The following is a 21,760-nucleotide window of genomic DNA, read 5'->3' on the forward strand; positions in this document are numbered from 1 at the left end:
TTGCTTTAATTGCTGCGTTTGCATTCTCGGAGTCTGTTGTGTTTGTTAAATTTGTAGTTAACGTGCGGGCGATGATTGTTGCGTGATCAATATTTCTGCCTAAAATGATTTATCTACAAACCGTGAAATTTGAAGACATTTAGACCGTTAAAACCTGGAAAAAACTGTGAATTTTATGATTAAGTTTGAGTGGGAACCCTGATAAACTCCCATCTCCTATTCTCCAAGCTTGGAGGTGAGGGTTTATGCTCTGGACACTACCAGCTGAGCGAATTCGTACTGTTGGGCTACTAGAAGAGCGGATTTGATTAGGTGGGCGATTGTTGAGTGATTTTGCAGCGGAGGTATCCAACAGACCATGAATTTGATGACATTTAGACCGTGAAAACCCTGGAAAAAAGCGTGATTTTTCATGATTTAGTTGGAGTGCGAACACTGATGACGGATCCATCGACGTTAGTGTTGTGTTGATAACATTGGTGTAAGGGAAAAAATCATCAAGTCCTTTTGAAAAGTAAAGTAGCAAATGTCAGGGAAGATTTTTCTTGGTTTTGAGGAGGTATTTAGACACCTTGGAGCAACGACAAATAGCAAAAATGGTTCAGGAGATGAATGAAATGGTTCAGGAGACGGCCATCCGTAATGGCCAATAATGACCGCCACGTGCCCGAGTACCGCTTTTCTCCATTGGCAGAGCATAACGTAACTACGCGTTAATAGAATCGGAAAAAACCATCACTTCGCGTAACGGTAAGAGAGCCATGCAGGTTAATTTTTATATAGAGACCACTCAGTGAGGCATCTTTTACGGAAAGTTTGGCGAAAATAAGTGGTTGAAGACTATATTACAAGGGAGTCAATTTTTGCCGTGAATCGATGAACTCTTGACAAATTTTTAAATAGTTATTATTATGATCTTAATAAAGAATCTGTTTTTAAATGTGTGTTTTTGGTGAAGCTGTTACAATTACTGCTGGCAGCGAGCGGCAGTTTTCCCACTCATTGTTTTTGCGGATAGATTTTAGTCCAATTCATTGTGAAATACTCATATTTTACGTTTTGAGTAATTTTCTGGTCCGAACATTATCTGCGATATCCCAAAACGTTTTGACAATATTGTACTCGACACTCACTGATTTGTGAATGAAAAACTTTGCTGTTTCCACAATTTGGAACTTTATTTTCCTGACTAGTTTCGATACACTGTATCATATTCATAGGACTAACAGTACAAGTAGCGTCGTTGTGGGTTATATACCAAAAAGGGGGAAGAGTGGAAGGGGTGGGGAGGGTAAAAGGGTGGAGAGGAGATGTCTGTAGAGCGCTACACTGTTGCGCTTCGTGTAGGAGGGGGGGGAGAGGAAAGGGAAAGGAAGAGTACTGAGGGAAGGCGGCGTGGGTTAGAGGCATGGGGATTTTTCGGGTGCAAAATTGGGATGTCCAGGAGGGGGGAGTGGAATGGGAAAAGGTGATCATTAGTGATGGACTCTTTCTTCTTGACTATTCTTAAAATTTCCAGTTGCTCCCTGATGTCCTTCTTCAAGCAGGTAGGAGGATAACTGGGACATCCCCGTTTTCTTGATGTAGTCTCGTCTGTGTTCTTCACCTCTAATGGCTAGGTTCCTCCCCGTTTGTCCCACGTATTTGGCGTCATAATCACTGCATTTTAGTTGGTAAACCCCACTATGGATGGCTGGGTTTATGGAGTCTTTGATGTGTGGAAGCAAGCTGCTAATTGTACTGCTAGTCCTATGAATATGATGCAGTGTATCGAAACTAGTCAGGAAAATAAAGTTCCAAATTGTAGAAACAGCAAAGTTTTTCATTCACAAATCAGTGAGATGGATTTCTACAACGTGTGAAGGCCTCTACTATTCAGTGGTTCAGGAGATGATGAATTAAAGCAGTAATATTAGGGTGGTGCTTATTTTTAAAGTTTTCGAATTTCTCTCGGGGCGCCCCCCCAGTTTCGTTCCATTTGGTGAGAAAATAAATTGTGAAAATTATTTCTGCAATCGGATACCGGGAAAACGTGCCGCATCACACTTACAGTTTTGAATTTTGGTATCTTTGGGTGTTTTTCAGACATTACTGTTGTAACGTTTTTATTAATTTCTCTTTGTTTCTCTTCACATACAAATATTTTATTGCACTTTAAATAATACAAACTCGGGAGCAAGGGAACACCCGTCCGCCATAACTATCACCATCCGACTCCTCCCTTTTTCTTTTTGCCTCCTCATCTATTATTGTTAATTTTAATTCATTTTAATAAACAACATGGCAGCTTGTTTACACTGTAGAAGATGTCACTCACGGACTATTCTATCACTCTTCTGTTTACTACAATGACTCATTAGACATTTGCAGAGTATCACTTTAAATTTCTTTCATTTCTGTCCTTTGGTTACTGAGATATCGCACCGAAAGCGCCACCCCAGTCAGACACTGTGGGTGACAGTCGGGTTGCATACTCTCAATTTTTGCTGATGATTCTCACTCAGCGTAAAATCAATTATTTCTCTAGAGAAACATTAAACTTGGTCAATATAACCTTGAATGCTATATTTATCTCTGTTTATTTCCAAAATGGGCTTAGTAACAGTGGTTTATTCTCCATATCTAAATCTTATGTCTGAGTGCTTCTATCTAAATTCAGTGAATCGTTTCTATGAGCTAATCCCCTGAATGGTATGTGAAGGTTCTTCTTCTTGCAGACATTTCTTAGTCGTTGCTCTGGGTTTCAACTTACGAGATCTTATTTCTTCGCATCAGGAGGAGGTGGGGTTTGTTGAGCGTTGATAGACAGGTGGGGGAGGAGCGGGCTTAGGTTGGGTGGATTTCCCAGTTTTTATGGATTTTTGACCAGCAGTGTCGTTGGAGTGTGTAAAGAAGTTGTCTCTGGGAGAGAGGAAAGATGGAATTTAGGGGTTGGTGTAGTATGTGATTATTATGAAAGGTGTGGGTGGGAATGTGGAGTGAATGGAAAGGGAATATTTCTGAGGATCAGTACTTGCCATTACAATAATAATACAGTGAGTCCTCGTTTAAAGTCACTTACCGTTCCTGAAAAATTTGTGACGATAAACGAAATGACGTTAATCGAAACAATATCCCATAAGAAACAATGTTAAAAGTGAATATCGGCTCCTAGACCTCACAATTCCTACGTGAAAAAAATTTAGCGTATCATATCTGGGGCATTTTTTACGATGGGCATGCCAAACTATGGTATAAATACGAGTTGCTGTCTTCATCGATGACAATAGCAGCAGTGATGAAATCCTTCTTCATTTTTGTATCTTCCCGCATCTGCTTTTCGGCTTTGCTATGGTGGTCGCCGGCCGGAAAGGGCCGTGTTGGTGTCAGTGAGTGCTTTGATCTTTCTAAGGAGATAGCATCCAGATGCCACTTTGGTACAAAGAATGTCAATATGCATTTCCCAGGATAATGATTCATGCACATGTAGTCCCAGGAATTTCGTTTCTGTGGAAGAACTTAAAATTTTGCCATTTACCCTCGGAAGTGGAGTAAGTAGAGGTTATTTTCCTTTGACGAGTATGAAACTGTATAAACGTAGATTTTTTATCATTGATGACTACATTGTTATCATCACACCATTTACTCATTGCGTTAATATTTCCTTGTACTGCATCGTTGTTAAAATACTTTGAGGAAAATAAATAGGTTGTGTCGAAGGCATTTTGTGATTTAGTAACTTGTGTCTCTTCCATTTGGTAGCTTTGTATGACTTTAAGTACCACCATACCCCCCTTCCAATATTCCCCACCTTGGCTAGCCTTCAGCCTTCCTACCTTACTGACTGAATGAATACAAGGTCATACTCTCCCTGGATTCAGCGTGGAGGTTTTCGGGGTTACTACCGCATAGATTCATCTCTGCGGACGACAGTTTCGCCGGCATATCAGCAGGCTGCTTCAGGTCAACGAAGTGGAGATTGCCCGTCGAAGGCCGGTGTCTTCTCAGTGGCTGAATCAGGAGGCCCAGGTGGCGTCTCATTGGTTCTCTGGGTTTACTCACGAGGACTCTTCTCCATGTGTTAGGGATGTGCTGGTATCCAACCTCCCTATTGAGTTTATTTGGTGTCTTCATTATCTCTATAGCAGGGTTACCACTCAACCGTGAATAAGCCGTGAATTTCGTCTACCGTGTAAAAACCTGGAAATAGCCGTGAATTTCATCACAAAACCTTAGAAATCTCTCAAACTTGATTGTAGAACTACGATAGACAGATTGAAAGAAAAATCGGTATTTCGATCATGTTTCAAGGTCGAGTCACGTGCAGAAAATGTCCTTGCATTTACCTGCACACGTGTATTCGAAGCGCAATTATTAATTGGTCGTGTGTTATGACAGCAAATTGACCTTAAGCCTGCGATTGGAAGACATTAACCCTGGCAACAAATCAGGCTCTTCTTCACTTCTACCTGCCACCCTGCTCTCTCCATTTTCCCACTCTCACCCTTTAGCCAGAGGTGAATTTTGCTAACTATAGGTGACATCGTAAGAGATAGCAGTTTCATTGCTGCCTTTGTATTCACGGCGTCTAACAGGTTTGTTAAATGATCAATATTTCTGCCTAAAATGTCTTATCTACAAACCGTGAATTTGATGATATTTAGACCGTGAAAACCTGGAAAAAACCGTGAATTTTATCATGCTGTCAAGAGTGGGAACCCTGCTATAGCTTCCCTAATGATCCATGAGAAGAGTATCTCTTTTCATTGGCAATGAGAAGCCACCCGGGCCTCCTGAACCAGCCAATGTGAAGACACCGGCCTCCGACGAGGTGTATAAGAGAAGGGCGATCTCCACTTGATTGATCTGAAGAAGCCTGCTGCAATGCCGGCAAAACTGTCGTCTGCAGAGATGAATCTATGCGGTAGTAACCCCAAAAACCTCCACGCTGAATCCTTGACACACCACAAAAGCCTACACAAGGATTTCATACTCTCCCTGTCTCCCATTTAGTAACTTTGTATGACTTTAAGTACCACCATACCCCCCTTCCGATATTCCCCACCTTAGCCAGCCTTTCTTCCCCCATTGACCCAATGAATATAAGGTCGTACTCTCCCTGAATCCTGTATTTGAACCTGAAGATGTCACACAACGACGAAACTGGATTTTACTAAAATTATTCATGTGAAATTTACAATTTTTTTTTATTTGACGTGAAGAAATTTCACAGTCACACCTCAAACCGTAAATTCAGTTGTTTTTATACGGAAGAGATGTTTTTACTTGAGCAATTGTGTTGCCTTTGTCGCAGTTGCCGCGTCGAGGGGAAAGTGCAAGTGCCAGCCTACCTCACTGGCGGCTCGATCCACAGCAGCCAGCCGCATTTACAAGATGTCGGAGCCACAGGTGCCCGCAGATCTGGAGGTGGAAGAGTTCTTGCTCGTCCAGTTGGTTAGCGGATCCTTGGACACGTGCCTTGGTCTGCTGGAACAGTTGGGGGACCTGGACGCTAAAGTATGTAGCCAGCGTTCCTTGCTACAGCTCGCCATCAGCCTGGGCAAGGTTGACTGGGTGTGTGCACTTCTACTACTCGGTGCTGACCCATCCCTGCAGGACAAGGATGGTCGAGATGCCCTAGTGCTGGCCGAGGATGGTTGCCAGAAATACCCCAATGTCCCAGAACGTGATAAAATATTGTGGTTGGTCCAGCTGATTCATGCGAGGGAAAGGCGGAGGAGACTCGGTGAAGTGGGCCTTAACTCGACTGAGGTTCCGGCCGTACAGCTCCAGAAGATGGCTGCGGACATCAGTGCATGCCAGTTTCAGCTGGAGACTTTGTTGAGGTCGTTGCATGAGCGTGATTCGGGAGTATCATCGGAGGATGTCCCGCAGGAAAGCACCCAGTCCGAAGTAGCCGGGAGTGGAGAGGAGGATTCGACAATCGTTTCGGATCTCTGGAGAATGTCCTCAGACATCAACATCAGCAAGCTCCATCTGGAAGCGTTGTTGAGGTCCTTTAGGAAGGTTAATATGGGGCAATCCTCCCCACTTGATAGCCTAGATTGCAATGTGAATAGAGGGGGAGAGGTAGATCCAACTATCCCGCCAGCTCTCCAGAAAACATCCGCGGACATATCCTCCTGCAAGCTTGGCATCGAGAAACTGCTGAAGTCGTTGAACGAGATGAAATCGGGGCAGTCGTCTCGGGACGTCCTGATGCGAAACCTGGAAACCAGCGTCACCAGGACGGCGGAGGAGTTCTCCAGTTTGGAACAGAAATTCACTGAATTCCGGCAGGAGCTGAGGGCTGGAACGACGGCGAAAAGTTCCGTGCCGAAAAGCTTGCCGGAGATTCGCGAGCTGTGCGTTGGTGCGATGCTAGAGAAGACGCACTTGACTCGATGGAGCGAGGGGGACCTTGCGCAGTTGCGTGCGGTGTACGAGGAGATGTACCAATCCCCCTGGATGTCTTGCTTAATCAAGTACCTGCATTCCCAGGAAGGAGTGAAAGTAATGGTGGATTTCGAGTCCCAGTTCATCGGGAACCTGGTCAGGAGGTTCATCAACCACGATGGTGTTGAATGCGAAGGCAGCCAGTATTACTCTTTCCCCGAGTTTGGTGCACGAAGGATCTATGTCGGGGGGAAGAAGAACGACGACGACCCGCAAAAGTCCCTCCTTTGCCACATTGCATCCCTCTTTGCTCGAATGTCAATGTTCCTCGCGTTCGGTAACGATGGGAGGCCTTACCACGTGGGCGACGTCGGGAGGCGCAGGCAGTACGAAGCCATTTTAGTCGAAGCGAAGCAGAGGAGGCGCTCCGGCCTGGAACTCGATGAAGAGATTGTTTATTGCCTCAAGATGAAGACGGAGCGTGCGCGGGAGATATACATGGTGGCCGCCGTGCCTTGGGTGATTGCGTACCATGGGGTGCGCTACGCCATCGAGATGTTGGAGGAGCAGATGCCCTCCTTGTTGAATTTCTACGAGCATCAGGTCATGAGGCTGCTTCTGAGCCAGTCTAAAGTTTCGTGAGGAAGGTCGTTGTGCTGCCGAACGTGAGTTTTAAGACTTTTTGTGCTCCGGCCCTGTGCTTTTCTCATCTGTTTTCCTCATTTCATGGGCCAAGCTAAAGTATGGCTCTTCGTTACGCGTGCCTTGAAAAAAATTGCAGTGAAATAACTTGTGCTCGTGTTTGGAAAAACATAAAATTTACTACGCAAAAATGGTAACCTAATGCAGGGATCCAGCTCGAGCTTCAGAAAAAGACTTAATATTCTGCAAATTTCCATTCCGCGTTCGGAGTGGTTTCATTTGCTTAAAATGAGAGGTAAGCCCTTTCTGTCGCCCAAAAGTGCAATGGCCCCATGCATTTTTCATCTGTTATCATTCACATAGCAACATGGACCAAAACTTTTTTTGCACCAATTTTGTGTTCCTTGTCAGGAGTGAAATTTACATTGAGTTTTGTGCCAAATATCCTGCATCAGCGAGTTCTGAAACTCACTGTATTTTGTGTGCTTAAGTCTTGGACTTTTTATCCGTCATCTTCGTGTTACTTGTCAGGAGTGAAATTTTTGTTGTTTTTTTTTGTGTAGAATCTCCTGCATCAACGAGGTCTGAAACTCACTTTATTTCTCGTGCTTAAGTCATTTGAGATTTTATTCATCAACTTTGTGTTCATTAGCAGGAGTGAAATGTACAGTGAAACTTTTGAAAATACAGTGAAGTGTCATGGAAACTTTTTTGAGGAGTTGAGATTTGCATCTTTTTATGCTCATTCCACAGTCTGTCTTGTCTTGGGATGGGGTTATGGGGTCAGAAAAAGACTTAATATTCTGCAAATTTCCATTCCATGTTTCGGAGTGATGTAGTCGCTGAAATATGTGCGGAATATCTGCGTTGTTAAAGAGTGAATTCTATTATTTGTTAGTAGATATTTTGAAATGGCTTATTCTGAATAGGAAATAATGCAACTTTGAAGTCGCTACAGCTCATATTGAGACTATAGCCTATAGCCCGCTATAGCCCGTACTCGCTTTAACGAGGTTCCACTGTATATCTCCCTCGCACACGTCGTCATCTTGAGGCAGTAAACCATCTCTTTAGGGGGGTTTTTATGGGTGTGCATCCTTCTCAGGCAACTTCAGGAAAATTTTTGAAAAATAGCATGCCTGCAAACACATTTTACATTTTTTGTGGCACATAAGATAAGATAATGTTTTATTTGCCTAGCGATCAAAAATACAAAATGGAAACAGTATGTACAATGATATGAGGCACGTCAAAAACAGGAAATAAAAACAATAAGAATATTCATACAAAGATACATTCAATTACAAAAAAAGTAAAAGCCATTAAATTAAATATGAGCTTACAAAAGAGGAAATTAAGTTAATAGGAGTCATCGAAGAACTCATTCACCGAGTAATACATTTTTCCTAAAAGAAACATTTTTATGCTACTCCTGAACTTTTTTTATCGACTCTGTTTGTTTGATCACACGAGGAAGTTTGTTGAACAGATGGAGACCCATGTTAGATGGCGCCATTGCCGATTTTTTAGTCCTTAAATAGGGAACATGAATACCATGAAATCTTCTGGTGGAGTAGCAGTGTATGTCAGAGTTGAGGGTAAAATCTTTCAAGTGATCTTTGACATAGAGAGTGGCATCATCATCATCATCACTGGTCAACAATCCTAGGATTGGTTTGACGCAGCTCTCCACTCAGTACTCCTATCAGCTAATCTTTTCACACCTACGTATTTCTTCTCTTTCATATCTCTCTTTACTTGTTCCATATATTTTGTCCGAGGTCTTACTTTTCCATTCTTGCCTTCCACTTGCCCTTCGACGATTGTCTTCATCAGGCCATCATGTCTCAAGATGTGGCCTATAAGGTTGTTCCGTCTTCATATTAAGGTTTTCATGAGGCTTCTCTTCTCTCCTACTCTTCTTAGGACTTCCTCCTTACTAACTCGGTCAATCAGAGAGTGGCATACATAATATATACACGGGGTAAGGGCAGGATTTTAAAGTTGCTAAACAGTGGCCGACAGGGTGATCGCGGGCCAGCTTGAGCAATTATTCTGATAATTCTTTTTTGAATTTTAAATATTTTTATAGCAGAAGGGGAAGATCCCCAGAGAAGTATGCTGTAGGTAACATGGGAGTAAAACACGCCATAGTATGTAGAGAGTAAGAAGAAAAATTTAACTTAAACCCTATTAAGACCCAACTAACTTAACAACTGATTTTCATTACATATATTTTTGCTCATCCTATTTATTTAACATCTAATTAAGAGATGTTATGAAAGAAAAAAAACCCGAAAAAAATTTAAATGCGTTTACATTACGGATGGGTCGAATAGTAGATTTCTCGAATTCGAATATCGAATTCGAATATTAAATCATTGCTCGAATATTCGAATACCTCGAATTTCGAATACCTCGAATACTAAACGATGAATGTTAAAATGTTTGACTAGGTCGCCTATGCAGCAGGAAACCCAAGATTTTGGCGAGTAATTGTGATTGCCTTTAAAGGATTCAAACAGGAATTTAGCTGATTAATGGAATATTTCAATTCTATGTAAACAATAGGGTAGTTTCCTTCATTAAAGAAAACGAAAGGTATTGATTGTGATTCGTTACCCACCATTAGTGTATTCATAATATACAAATAATTTCGTTCTAGAAATACCGGTTTAGACTAATGGCAATGTTCAATTTTACCTCATTTGAAAAAGGCCAGATTGGCGCCCATGCGATGCCACTCCACGTGACATCACAGGGATCTAGTTTCTACACGAGAGGATCGGAGTTTTACATCGTCTGAGGTTACCAATGCATGCATGAGGCACAGAGCTCAGGGAAACATGTCTTAATAATCACACAGTCTGTTTGATAAGGTATTAATAATCCTTATTTAAGCCAAGCGCTACCAGCTAGCATGGTACTCGGCTACCTGCTAGCATCCTGCGTCGTAATAGCGCTCAGAGCCTCGCCCCAAGGTCATCTCACTTGCGGCAGCGGGAACCAGAACGACGTCACGCGGAGTTTTTCCCGGCATTCATACTTACCCGTCGCGTTTTCGCGCGCTTGAAAATTTTCACTTTTATTTTAATCGCGAAAAATAGATATCGTCTTATAAAACTCTAAAAGCGTTAAATACGTACTTCAGGAGTATTAATATTTCGATTTAGGCAATAAAAAATAATAGGAAACCACCCTATTTGAGCATTACGCCTCCGTCGTATTTCTTCTTCTTCCCGGTATTTATTTTCCTGCGCAAAATGCTTAAATAAAGTCAGAAATATGTCGTGTTTGGTCTTATTCTTTTTTAAATTACGCGCACATTACTAATATTTCAATCCAATAAAGGTGTAATAACAATTGCCGAAAGTCATTGTTAGACACCTTTCGGGCTAGTAGATGACTCATGCAGCAGTTGACCTCCAGAAAGGGGGAAATTCGAAGCAGGTAGGTAGAAAAAGGTCAGTGGGTGAGAAAAGGGGGTGGGCGCGAGACACGTTTTTATTTTTCTCGCGTAACTTGATATTTTTTGAAGCTAAGGTCTTTGTAATACAATCCCTGCGTGAGCTGGGATCTTTTGTTTGATTTCGGAGAAGAGGAAATCGTCAAGTGTGGGTGAGGCGAATGCTGAATGGAGGGGGATAGCAGATCGTGGGAAATGCGCCAATGTCACTATCCCACGGCACTGAGTTCCTCCCTATGGTAGTTTCATCTCCTGGGGAAGATTCAAAATAAGTGCCAGTCATTATTAGCCACAAAGGAGACACGGCAAACACCTCCTCTCATTTTATCAAAAGATGGATGCGGGAAAGTGGTTAGTGTGGAGAAAGAGGGAAGGGTGAAACACGATTCTATTATTTTCCGGTAACTTGATATTTTTTCAAAGCTGAGGTCTTCGTAATACGATCCCTGCACGAGCTGGGACCTTTTTTTTGTTTTCGGGTAAGAGGAAATCGTCGGAGGGGTGGGGCGAACGCTGAATGGATGGGGATAGCGGATCGTGGGAAATGCGCCAATGTTGCTATCCCACGGAACTGAGGTTCTCCTGATAGGGGACACCTGGGATTTTCGGATTTTTTTCATCCGATCAATTTCGGTTCCCCACGTCGAACTCTTTTCACCGCTCGAAACCGCGAATTTGATGTATTTCGTCAGCTTGCCTAAAACGGCGCTGCATGCACTAGACGACTAGAGTTCTCATTTTTCCGAGTCAACTACCAACGACGTGCGAGCGACAGTGTATGACGCGAAATTCAAAGTATTCGAGGTATTCGAGACGGTACCTTTGGCATAACTATTCGAGATCTCGAATATCGAATACTTTCTATTATTCGAGGTATTCGAGTATTCGCGGATACTATTCGCACATCTCTAGTTTACATAAATGTTCTGAATTGGGAACACGCTACAAAATTTGTTATTGCTTGAAAAATAAATGAACACTTGACCAGAAAACTAAGTTCATCAATGTAATGTATATGTATTGTTATTTTGAATAAATGAGCATTTGTTACCAGAGAGCAAGTGTTAGCAAAAATATTGAATAAACCGCATACTGATGATAGAGGTGATAATTATAACCAATAGGATAGTTACCTTCATCAAAGAAAACGAAAGGCATTGATTGCGATTCGTTACCCACCATTAGTGTATTCATAATATACAAATTATTTGGTATTAGAAATACCAGTGAAGACGAATGGCAATGGTCAATTTTATCCTCATTTGATTGGCGCCCATGCGATGCCACTCCACGTGACGTCACAGGGACCTAGTTTCTCTACGAGTAGATAGGAGTTTTACATCGTCTGAGATTAACAATGCATGCATGAGGCACAGAGCTCCGGGAAACATGTCTTAATAATCACCTATTAAAACTTCCTATGGTCGGAAAGTTTTCTTCATTTGATAAGGTATTAATAATCCTTATTTAAGCCAAGCGCTACCAGCTAGCATGGTACTCTGCTACGTGCTAGCATCCTGCATCGTATCAGCACTCAGAGCCTCGCACCAAGGTCATCTCACTTGCGGCAGCGGGAGCCAGAACGATGTCACAGGGAGTTTTCCCGGCATTCATACTTACCCGTCGCGTTTTCGCGCGCTTGAAAATTTTCACTTTCCATTTAATCGCGAAAAATAGGTATCGTCATTTAAAAATCTAAAATAAAAGCGTGAAATACGTACTCCAGGAGTAACGATCTTTCGAGTTAGGCAATAAAAAAATAATAGGAAACCACCCTATTTTGTTTCTGTACCCTAAGGTAACACAAAACAGGGTGAGTAGTGTGACAAACCCGAGTCCCGTTATATAAAAAAGCATGGGTATGAGTAACAGTGTAATACCCCTGAAAACTTGGGGGGCAGCCCCAAAAAGACGGGGCGTGCACCCCCTGTCTGTATTCACCACTGATTAGTACAGGCATCCCCCTAGTTGCGTAAGGGATGCGTTCCGGCAGACCCTGCGTAAGTCGAAATTTACCTAAGTCGAACATTCTGCGTTAGTGCTTCAGAGATTTCGTATGTTGTATGTGTATGTTGTGTAACAAGCTGTATTGTACACACTTCCATAGCTAGAACTGCAAATTTTCACGTTGATTGGTGACTTGGGGTTTATAAACGATTTTTCTACAGAAATTAATGAAAATTCCTTCGAGGAATGATTAAAATGGGTCACTTTGTTTTGTTTATCACGTAAAAAACTCGATAAATATTCGATATTTTTTCAGCCATTGTTTATATGAGCAAACATCTACTTCTTCGCGCTCATATTCGAAAATTAACATAATCACTTGAAATACGGTTATCACTTACGTAAGTACGGATTTACGTAAGTCGAGGCATACGTAACTCGGGGGATGCCTGTACCCTGTTTTTCACAAATTTTCTCCCCTGGTGTCGGAACCCCCCCTTGAACAAAATTCCCGGCTGCCCGAATGGCAATGAACCCCTCAGACACTCTCACTAATATCACGAATGTCTCGGAGATGTAATCGTGAGACGTTCTGGAATTTTTAAAATAAAAACGTATTTAAACGCCATCAATGCCTTCCATGTATATTTTTCGGTGCAAATCTGCAGTTTTGATTATTAAAATCACGACTTTAAATATATGGGTTTCTCATTTTAAAAAGGTCATCCATCAAAAATTTGTCTCCGAAAATGATCGAGAAAAGTAGGCCATTACTGAATAATTTATATTTAATTAATTTTTGCCTAAATTTAAGGCATACCATAGTACAAAGTCTAATGAGACATCTCAGATACAATTTTTTTGGACATAGTGACATCTCAGAGATGTCTCATATATGTCTCTGAGACGTAACATGCAATATTTGAGACATCTCAGAGACGTATTTCTGCTATTTTGTCTGAGAAGACACCTGCTATTTTGTGCTGAGGTTATCGTTTGCAATCAGTGAATCAGGGACGATTTCAAGTAACGTCAAAGAAAAAGCTTGTCACAAAGCTAAAACCTGTGTAATTATTCTCACGTCCTTGCAGTTTGTGCTTGAAATTCCAACAGTGCTGGATACTTTGGTACGAGTGGACGTGGAGCATGTAAAATTCAAGTTGGACAGACCAACCGACATTCATAATAGGGTAGTTTCCTTCATAAAAGAAAACGATAGGCATTGATTGCGATTCGTAACCCACCATTAGTGTATTCATAATACACAAATTATTTGGTTTTTGAAATACCGGTTTAGACGAATGGCAAGGGTCAATTTTTATCCTCATTTGAAAAGGGCCAGATTGCCGCCCATGCGATTCCTCTCCGCGTGACGTCACAGGGACCTAGTATCTATACGAGAGGATAGGAGTTATACATCGTCTGAGGTTACCAATGCATGCATGAGGCACAGAGCTCAGGGAAACATGTCTTAATAATCACCTATTAAAACTGGCTAAGGTCGGAAAGTTTTCTTCGTTTGATAAGGTATTAATAAACCTTTTTTAAGCCAAGAATACCATTCAGCAAGGTACTCTGCTATCCGCTAGCATCCTGCGTCCTATCAGCGATCAGAGCCTCGATCAAGGTCACTTCACAAGGAGAGAGGGGGTACCAGAAATGCGTCGCACGGACTTTCCTACTTACGCGTCGCGTTTTCGCGCGCTTGAAATTTTTCACTTTTCATTTAATCGCGAAAAATAGATATCGTCATTTAAAAATCTAAAAGCGCGAAATACGTACTCCAGGAGTAATAATCTTTCGATTTAGGCAATAAAAAAATAATAGGAAACCACCCTATTGCCGTATAGATTCCTACAGAGACTAGAGAGAGATTATAAATTTTGTTGTGCATTAGTATTATTTTTTTGTTTCTGTGGGGTGTTGCATTCTTTATTCTTTTTCCATCAGTGTGTCATCTAAACAGATACAGTGAGTCCTCGTTCTACGTCACCCCGTTTAACGTCATTTCGCGATAACGTCACGAAAATTTTGAGACCGTCATTCGTTTATCGCACCTTCGCTTCACGATAACGTCAAGGCTTTTAAATTTCGTGCAAGAAAAAAATGCGAAGCGGCGGGCGTTGCAGGTTGTTCGCTTTGTCGGCGGCAATACAGTCAGTCTAAACGAAGTGTAAAACGGTGTGTTTATTGTTAATTGCGATTACGGTTTTAACAAATTTTCTGCAAAATGAAGTCTTAGGTAGGTGCGCAAGGTTTTACTTGACATAATGGTATTCAGGAACCTAAAAAGTGATTTCAAGGAATTTTTCCGTGTAGAACTCGGACTTTTTGTCGTCACTTTTGTCGCCGTGTTCACAATAATTTTGGTTCCTGTAACTGCGACGATGTTTCAGCGATGATGATGCCCAGGCGACGTTTGCCCGGGCGGCCACCACAGCGAAGCCGAAAAGCAAACGCGGGAAGATACAAAAATGGAGAAGGATTTACGTCAGTGCTGCTATTGTCGTCGATGAAGACAGGAACTCGTATTTATGCCATAGCTTGACATTCCCATCGTAAAAAATGCCCCAGATATGATACGCTAACATTTTTTCGTGTAGGAATTATGAGGTTTAGGAGCCGATTTTCACTTTTTACATTGTTTCTTATGGGATATTATGTTTCGATTAACGTCATTTCGTTTATCGTCACATTTTTCAGGAACGGTAAGTGACGTTAAACGAGGACTCACTGTAATCATTCCATCCCTCATTAGATTCAACAAGGAAGTTGTTTATGTTCATTTTATTTTCTTTTGTCGCCAATAAATGTGTAAAACCATTCACAATCTGAGAAAAGTCGTTTCGTTTCTGCTGTGCTTCGCACTGGGGTTCAAAAATTCCCGTAATTTCCTTTTCTGTCGTGATCGCGTGCCGTAGATCCCACGTGGTTTTCCTTTTAGGTTAGATCCGTCCACCGTCAGTGTATTACGTGAAGGTGTGCACTGTCTCCACTGGTTTCCAACCAGTGGAGCTGGGAATCGAAATCGTCCAACATTAGAGTTGGCGAATTCATCTGATGGTACGTATCGTCGCAGTATTTCTGCTATGTGGGCCTGTGCGTGTTGTAGTCTGGCTCTAACCACACACGACTCCTCTCGCGCACACTGTGCGTGTTGGAGTCGTGTGGAGTGGAAGCCAGACTCCATGCGCACACAACTCCTTCCGCAAACATTTTCCATGTGAGGCTCATCGCACGTTTGGCGGGTCAAATGGAGCACACGACACTATTCGCAGGTAGCCCACTGCTCACCTTATCATGCCGCTTGAAAGATTCTCCTGATTCATTTCCTGGGTAGTACTCCGAAGAATCTCACATGGCCCTTATCGTAATTCTATCTCCTGCATGTCAAATGATAAATGAGCGTGCTGCGCCTGCTCCCAGCAGGCTTCCCCCGCTCTTTTCAATGCAGGTCCACTGAGGGATAGGCGCGTTTATAATTTTAAAATGTAGAAGAAAAAGGCAGGGTCTTATGTACAAATTTAATTGGAATGTTCATGTACAAATTGAGGTCAGAGGACCGCTTTAAACACAACTTAATTGGAAGTAATTACACTATCCTCTGTTAAACGCACATGATGACTCATACTTACGTATCAACAGGAGACTTGAATACGTGGAATCAGCCGCATTTTGATAAAAGTTATTTAAAGAATTCAAGACATTGTTGCAAATGAACAAAAGTATCAGTTTGTGCGCCGTTAACGTCAGGAATATTTTCTGGTTTTTGGTTTTATATACCGTATAAGCGCGTGTAAGAGGCGCACCTTTTTTCCCAAATATTGCAGCCGAAAATGGGGGTGCGCCTCTTACACAAACTTCTTATCTTCCCCCCCTCCCCTTCACCGGTTGCAAGTTCAAGGGGAACTGAGTGGCCTTGGTTTTCAGCGTGAGTCAGTCATCTGAAACCCTGGGTCAAAATCAAGCGGCAGGCAGGGGAGTTTCTCCCTTAGTGACGTATTTTTAAAATGCTCCTGTTTGAATTTCTTGCAAGCATCACGCCGTCACGTCGGTACCCCAAAGGTGAACATTGAAAAGATCGCGCGGGGTGATTCGCTCCGGAGCGCGCGCTAAATTTATTGCCACGAGTGGGCATCCCGCGGCATTTATACTGCATATAGTAATATTGGTGTCACAACCTGCGGTTGAAAAAATTCGAACGAGTGTGCTCATTGTTGGACTTAATGGTGGATAGAAGAAATCGGAAATGCTTATAAGTGAAGAGCGCTGAAGGAGAGGTCGAGGGGAAGAGGGCTCCCTCCCCTCCGTATTTAAAGCTACGAGCGAAGGAGCAAGGGATGAACACGTCCGATCTTGCATGTGACGTCGTTGCCTTTAAAGCGAAGGGGCGAAGGTGCAGCAATGTGACATACGCAGTTTGCGTTGCCTGAGTTTCCAGTCCGTCTCGTCTTGTTTGAATGCGCTTATGCTACGCTTGTTTCTTCCGAAATTGTGCTGTTTGGACTATGTTGAATATTAGTAGCCTTATTTTAGCTATAAATCTTTGTGCGATCAATTAGAACTCAAAAAACTTAAATGCTGTAAGATATACGTCGCGTTAGGTCTAATTATTTTTAGACCCTCGTGCGTGTCATACAATTGCTGAAAGATATCAAGATATCTTCGATCTCAGAAGGTGACTCACGTAGCATTTGACCTCCAGAAACTCGGGGAATTGAACCTGGTAGACCGAAAAAGGTCAGTTGGTAGAATGGGGTAGGGATGAAACACGTTTCCATTGTTCCCCTGTAACTTGATATTTTCCTGTGGAGTCTCGGAAAGGAAAAAAACGGCAGAGGCATTATCTGATGGAGAGCCGAGTGTAGTTCCGTTAGGCCCCTTGCACACACACCGATTTTGGACGGCCGTAGAAATATTGGCCGATATTTTACCGGCGAAGCGATGCTTGCACACACGCCGGATTTTTACCGGTCAAACGATACGTTGCTAAGTTTTTGAGCCGGCGTCGGCGATCCACAGTGACAATAGCCGGCAGCTAACCGGCATTTTGCCGGTGCCAGCGTGTGGTCGGTACGTGTGCATGCTCCAATGCTCTCCCATTGTTCACTATTGGAATGTGGACGGCCGATATTTTACCGGCCGTCCAAAATCGGTGCGTGTGCAAGGGGCCTTAAATCTACGACGTGGTTATTATCCTACGGCGCTGAGATTGCCCCGATAGTTGTTCAATCTCTTGGGAAAGCTCATGTCATTTGCCTGTCGTGTTTTGCCTTAAAATTTTCCACGGCTGCAATTCAATTGCAATACTCCTGCGAGAGCTTTTAAACAAAATTGTTCGTGAGTAGGACAAGCAACGTAGAGCGATGGCGTATGCAAAGAGAGGATCGGAACTCTTTCTACTCCCTCTTATGCCGCTATTACTGCCGCAGTTATCAAAATTTCCTCTTCCAAATAGTACTGAAAGAGGAAATTTCGATAACTGTCGAAATTCCAGGCATACGTCTGCAACACCGCACGATAGGATAAAAAAAATACCGTAAACTTTTTTTTCTTTATAGCTTCCTTCCTCAAAATAGGGGTGCGCCTCTTACACGTGTACGCCTCTTACACAAGCTTATACGGTATTTTTTTATTTTTATTTATTTAAAAACCAATTTTAGGAAACAATAACAATATTTAGGAAGTAAGATATGCCGTCGCATGTTCTCTGATAAGTTCTGTGCATTTTGGAACCTCATTTGTAGAGTTGGTTGCGTAAAAGTTGAGAAAAAGGTATCTATACAGTAGAAATAATATAGAAGATTTAATTTTTAATGACAAGTATCCATTCTGTCTCATATTGCTACAGCACTCGACAGTACTGTGACATAAGTAGACCTTGATCGAAGTATATTATCGTTGAGGAGCAGTATTGCTTCTACCCAGGTCGCTCAACAATTGAAAATCTAGTCTTATCAGGAGATAGTGAAAGGAAAATGGTGGAACATGCTCATGTAAAAGTTTTCAGCAACGGCAAATTTATGAAAATGATACGGGACAAAAATGAAAATTTGTTCTCACACAAACAACTAAGATTAATAGATTAAATTAATTATGAATTTTCAACATGATCATGTAGTTTCGAAGAGATAATTTTGCAACAACAGAAGTTTTTAAATTGTCGTCATCTCTAAGCACAGGAGACGGGATATATTTTACTTCTTCGATGAAGGATATAACGTAACGGAAGAAATGGTTCCTCAGTTATATCACCTATTTAACATTGTGGCTATGCAATACTAATGATTGATTTGAATGCAATTTTTCAAATTGTGATCTAGGAAATGTTATATTTAAAATGTTCGTTCAGAAATCCCCCCCTCTCCACCCTCCCCTCTTCTCACCTCCCCTCAACCCGGAAGCGCTTTGCTGAGTCGCAATGTGCGAGCGGCTCTCAGGAGTGTGAGCTACGAGCTGTGAGGCAGCTCCACAAAAAGAGTCGTTTAGGCCATCACTAGGATAAAAACCTGAAATATATGCGACCCTCACAACATTTTCATAGAATAGGATAGTTTCCTTCATAAAAGAAAACGAAAGGCATTGATTGCGATTCGTAACCCACCAGTAGTGTATTCATAATATGTATACAAATTATTTGGTTTTACAAATCGCCGTTTAGACGAAAGCCAATGGTCAATTTTAACCGCATTTGAAAAAGGCTAGATTGGCGCCATTGCAATGCCAGTCCACGTAACATCACAGGGACCTAGTTTCTATATGAGTAGATAGGAGTTTTACGTCGTCTGAGATTACCAATGCATGCATGAGGCACAGAGCTCAGGGAAACATGTCTTAATAATCACCTAGTAAAACTTTCTATGGTCGAAAAGTTTCATTCATTTGATAAGGTATTAATAATCCTTATTTAAGCCAAGCACTACCAGCTAGCATGGTACTCTGCTACCTGCTAGCATCCTGAGTCGTATCAGCGTGCAGAGCCTCGCCCCAAGGTCACCGCAGTTGCAGCGGCGGGAACCAGAACGACGTCACACGGAGATTTCCCAGAATTCATACTTACCCGTCGTGTTTTCGTGGGCTTGAAAATTTTCACTTTTCATTTAATCGCAAAAATAGATATCGTCATTTAAAAATCTAAAAGTGTGAAATACGTACTTCAGGAGTAATAATCTTTCGATTTAGGCAATAAAAAAATAATAGGAAACTGCCCTATTCTTTAGCACTATGTGCTGGTCATTAATTTAAAAGCCGTACTTAAAAATCCAGCCATTTTTACTAAATTCGTACATTTTTAAACATATTAGCATGAAAACTATATTTATGAGGATGTGTATTCCAATAAAAATGAATTTTTCTCTTGTTAATGATTGAGTTAAATAAAATTTATTGTTAACTTTTTAACATTTAATTTAACAATGAAAACCTATTGTTTTTGAAGAGTAAAAAAGTTGCGACAAATGATGTACAGCCATAAAATGCATATTAATTTTTTATTACGGTCAATTCGAACTCTATAAATCAAGGAAATCATGAAAAAAATCATTGTTCCAAGCAAATCATTCAAAATCCTGGATGACAAAAAGGGTCACTGCACCCTCAACGAACGGTTCTTTCCTCCAAAGAATTTTCACACAAAGTAGGCTGAGATAAGGGTGCCGGTAGCTACAGAGGAATTTTTGTCCTCAAGACATAAAGTGAACTCTTTTTCCATCGAGCAGTTGATTTTTGAAATAACAGAACCACTAAGTAGTAAACTGGAAAAGTTCCACTGGCGAAATATTACAGCTTCATACGCAAACAAAGTCAATGAAATAGATAGACGTAATATTATGTACACGGCATTCTTCAGAAAGATTAACAGGACATAATATTACGCCCATGGCAGGCAAAGTGTGAAGAAATGCAGAGTTCTTATAGGAATTTCTGTAAGACTTATAAAATCGTACAGGGTCATTCCATTTCAAATCAACCAGGCCCTGACACCCACCGACTCGGATGTTCATGAAACTTGCCATGGTCATACGTTCTGGTATAATTAGAAATTGTGTACAATTTTAGCCTCCGATTGTCAATTGTTAATGAAATATGAGCAATTGAAATTTGGGTTTGACCCCTAAAGTGCCGCAACGTGCAATGCATAGTGATTTTTATTTTCATCCATAACTCCATTCCTGTGAGATGAGAAGGCATGATTTTTTTTCTAAATATAAGGAGTCCATAATGATCCCACGATTATCATTAAATATTCACTGCATGAAGTGATTCAGCTGCAAAAAAATAAAGTTTACAAAAAAATCTTGCTTTTACCATTTTTCATTGTCAGCATCCACAGGGAATGCCCATGCGAATGCAGACTCATGGTTCGGTTTAAAGTAATCATTAATGTATGAGCAAAGATCCTGATGAAAAAAAATCGTGAGTCCGACGTCCCTTTTAGTAAAAAAAATACTCATTCATGGTCACGAGAAAAAAATGGCTCTTTTTCAAGGCACATAGAAATTACACAATTTAGAGGAGATATAAGCTTTTACTCATGATTAAATAATATTGGATCATGCATTATCACACTATAGCGTATGCTACTGGCTCTTAGAATAGGAAACACATAAGCAATCATGTGAATGTACTCCCCCACTTACTGCCAATTTCGTGCTATCTGAACTATTCCAGCAGAGGGAGTTTTAATTTATAAAACTGCATGCTCCATTGTACACTATTACATTCTACATTTGTTTTAATCTGTGTCCAAAGACCAGCTATATTTCATATCCAGGTGTACTGACATCGCAGGAATGTATATTATCAAATGTCAAAGGGAGCTGTCATCAAATAATTTGAATTAGGAAATTTTCATGTACTTCACACTAATCCTTATTTTCAGTGTTTCATTTAGCTATTCTATATCATTGGAAACTTGGGTAAAAACAGTACAATGAAAATTATCAACCTTACCAATTGATTTGAAAGTGAGCCTCCTCTTTTTAACTGGCTGACCACATTCTAAGATGTCTTGGTGTTTTACTCAAGGTCTAAATATTTTTTTTTTTGAATGCTGCCACTTCCTCCCTCAAGAAGTAGTATGACCTCCCCGAGCTTGTGGTTGCAGGATAATTAAGCGCACACACTATTTGTCCTCGTGGCACACAGTAAACATCATATCTCTCTGGCCAAGAGAATGAAGGTGAGGGCCCTTTAGGTGTCATGAATTTAACATAAATATCACCTTCTTCATGGTTTAGAGATTCCAATAGTCCAATGTACCACTACTTGCTGTATATACGAACTGCATATGAACCAACAACCTGGGAAATCCACTGTTTCAGAACAAAA

The 21,760-nt window shown here is 41.4% G+C and overlaps 1 protein-coding gene across 2 annotated transcripts in view; it reads left to right on the top strand.

Annotated features, from left to right (window-relative positions):
• The window catches only part of LOC124172624, an 86,011-nt gene that overhangs the window by 16,385 nt on the left and 47,866 nt on the right, over window positions 1-21,760 (top strand). The window contains exon 3 of one of the 2 annotated variants that reach the window (XM_046552065.1): window positions 5,294-8,666. The exons of the other annotated variant lie outside the window; for it this stretch is intronic. Coding sequence (XP_046408021.1) covers window positions 5,374-7,017 — 1,644 coding nt within the window. The 5' untranslated portion in view covers window positions 5,294-5,373 and the 3' untranslated portion in view covers window positions 7,018-8,666. Of the gene's footprint in view, window positions 1-5,293; window positions 8,667-21,760 lie in introns of those variants that run through there. 2 annotated transcript variants of the gene reach the window in all.

Source organism: Ischnura elegans (assembly GCF_921293095.1).
Source record: "Ischnura elegans chromosome 13 unlocalized genomic scaffold, ioIscEleg1.1 SUPER_13_unloc_2, whole genome shotgun sequence".
In the NCBI taxonomy this organism is placed as follows: Eukaryota; Metazoa; Arthropoda; class Insecta; order Odonata; family Coenagrionidae; genus Ischnura; species Ischnura elegans.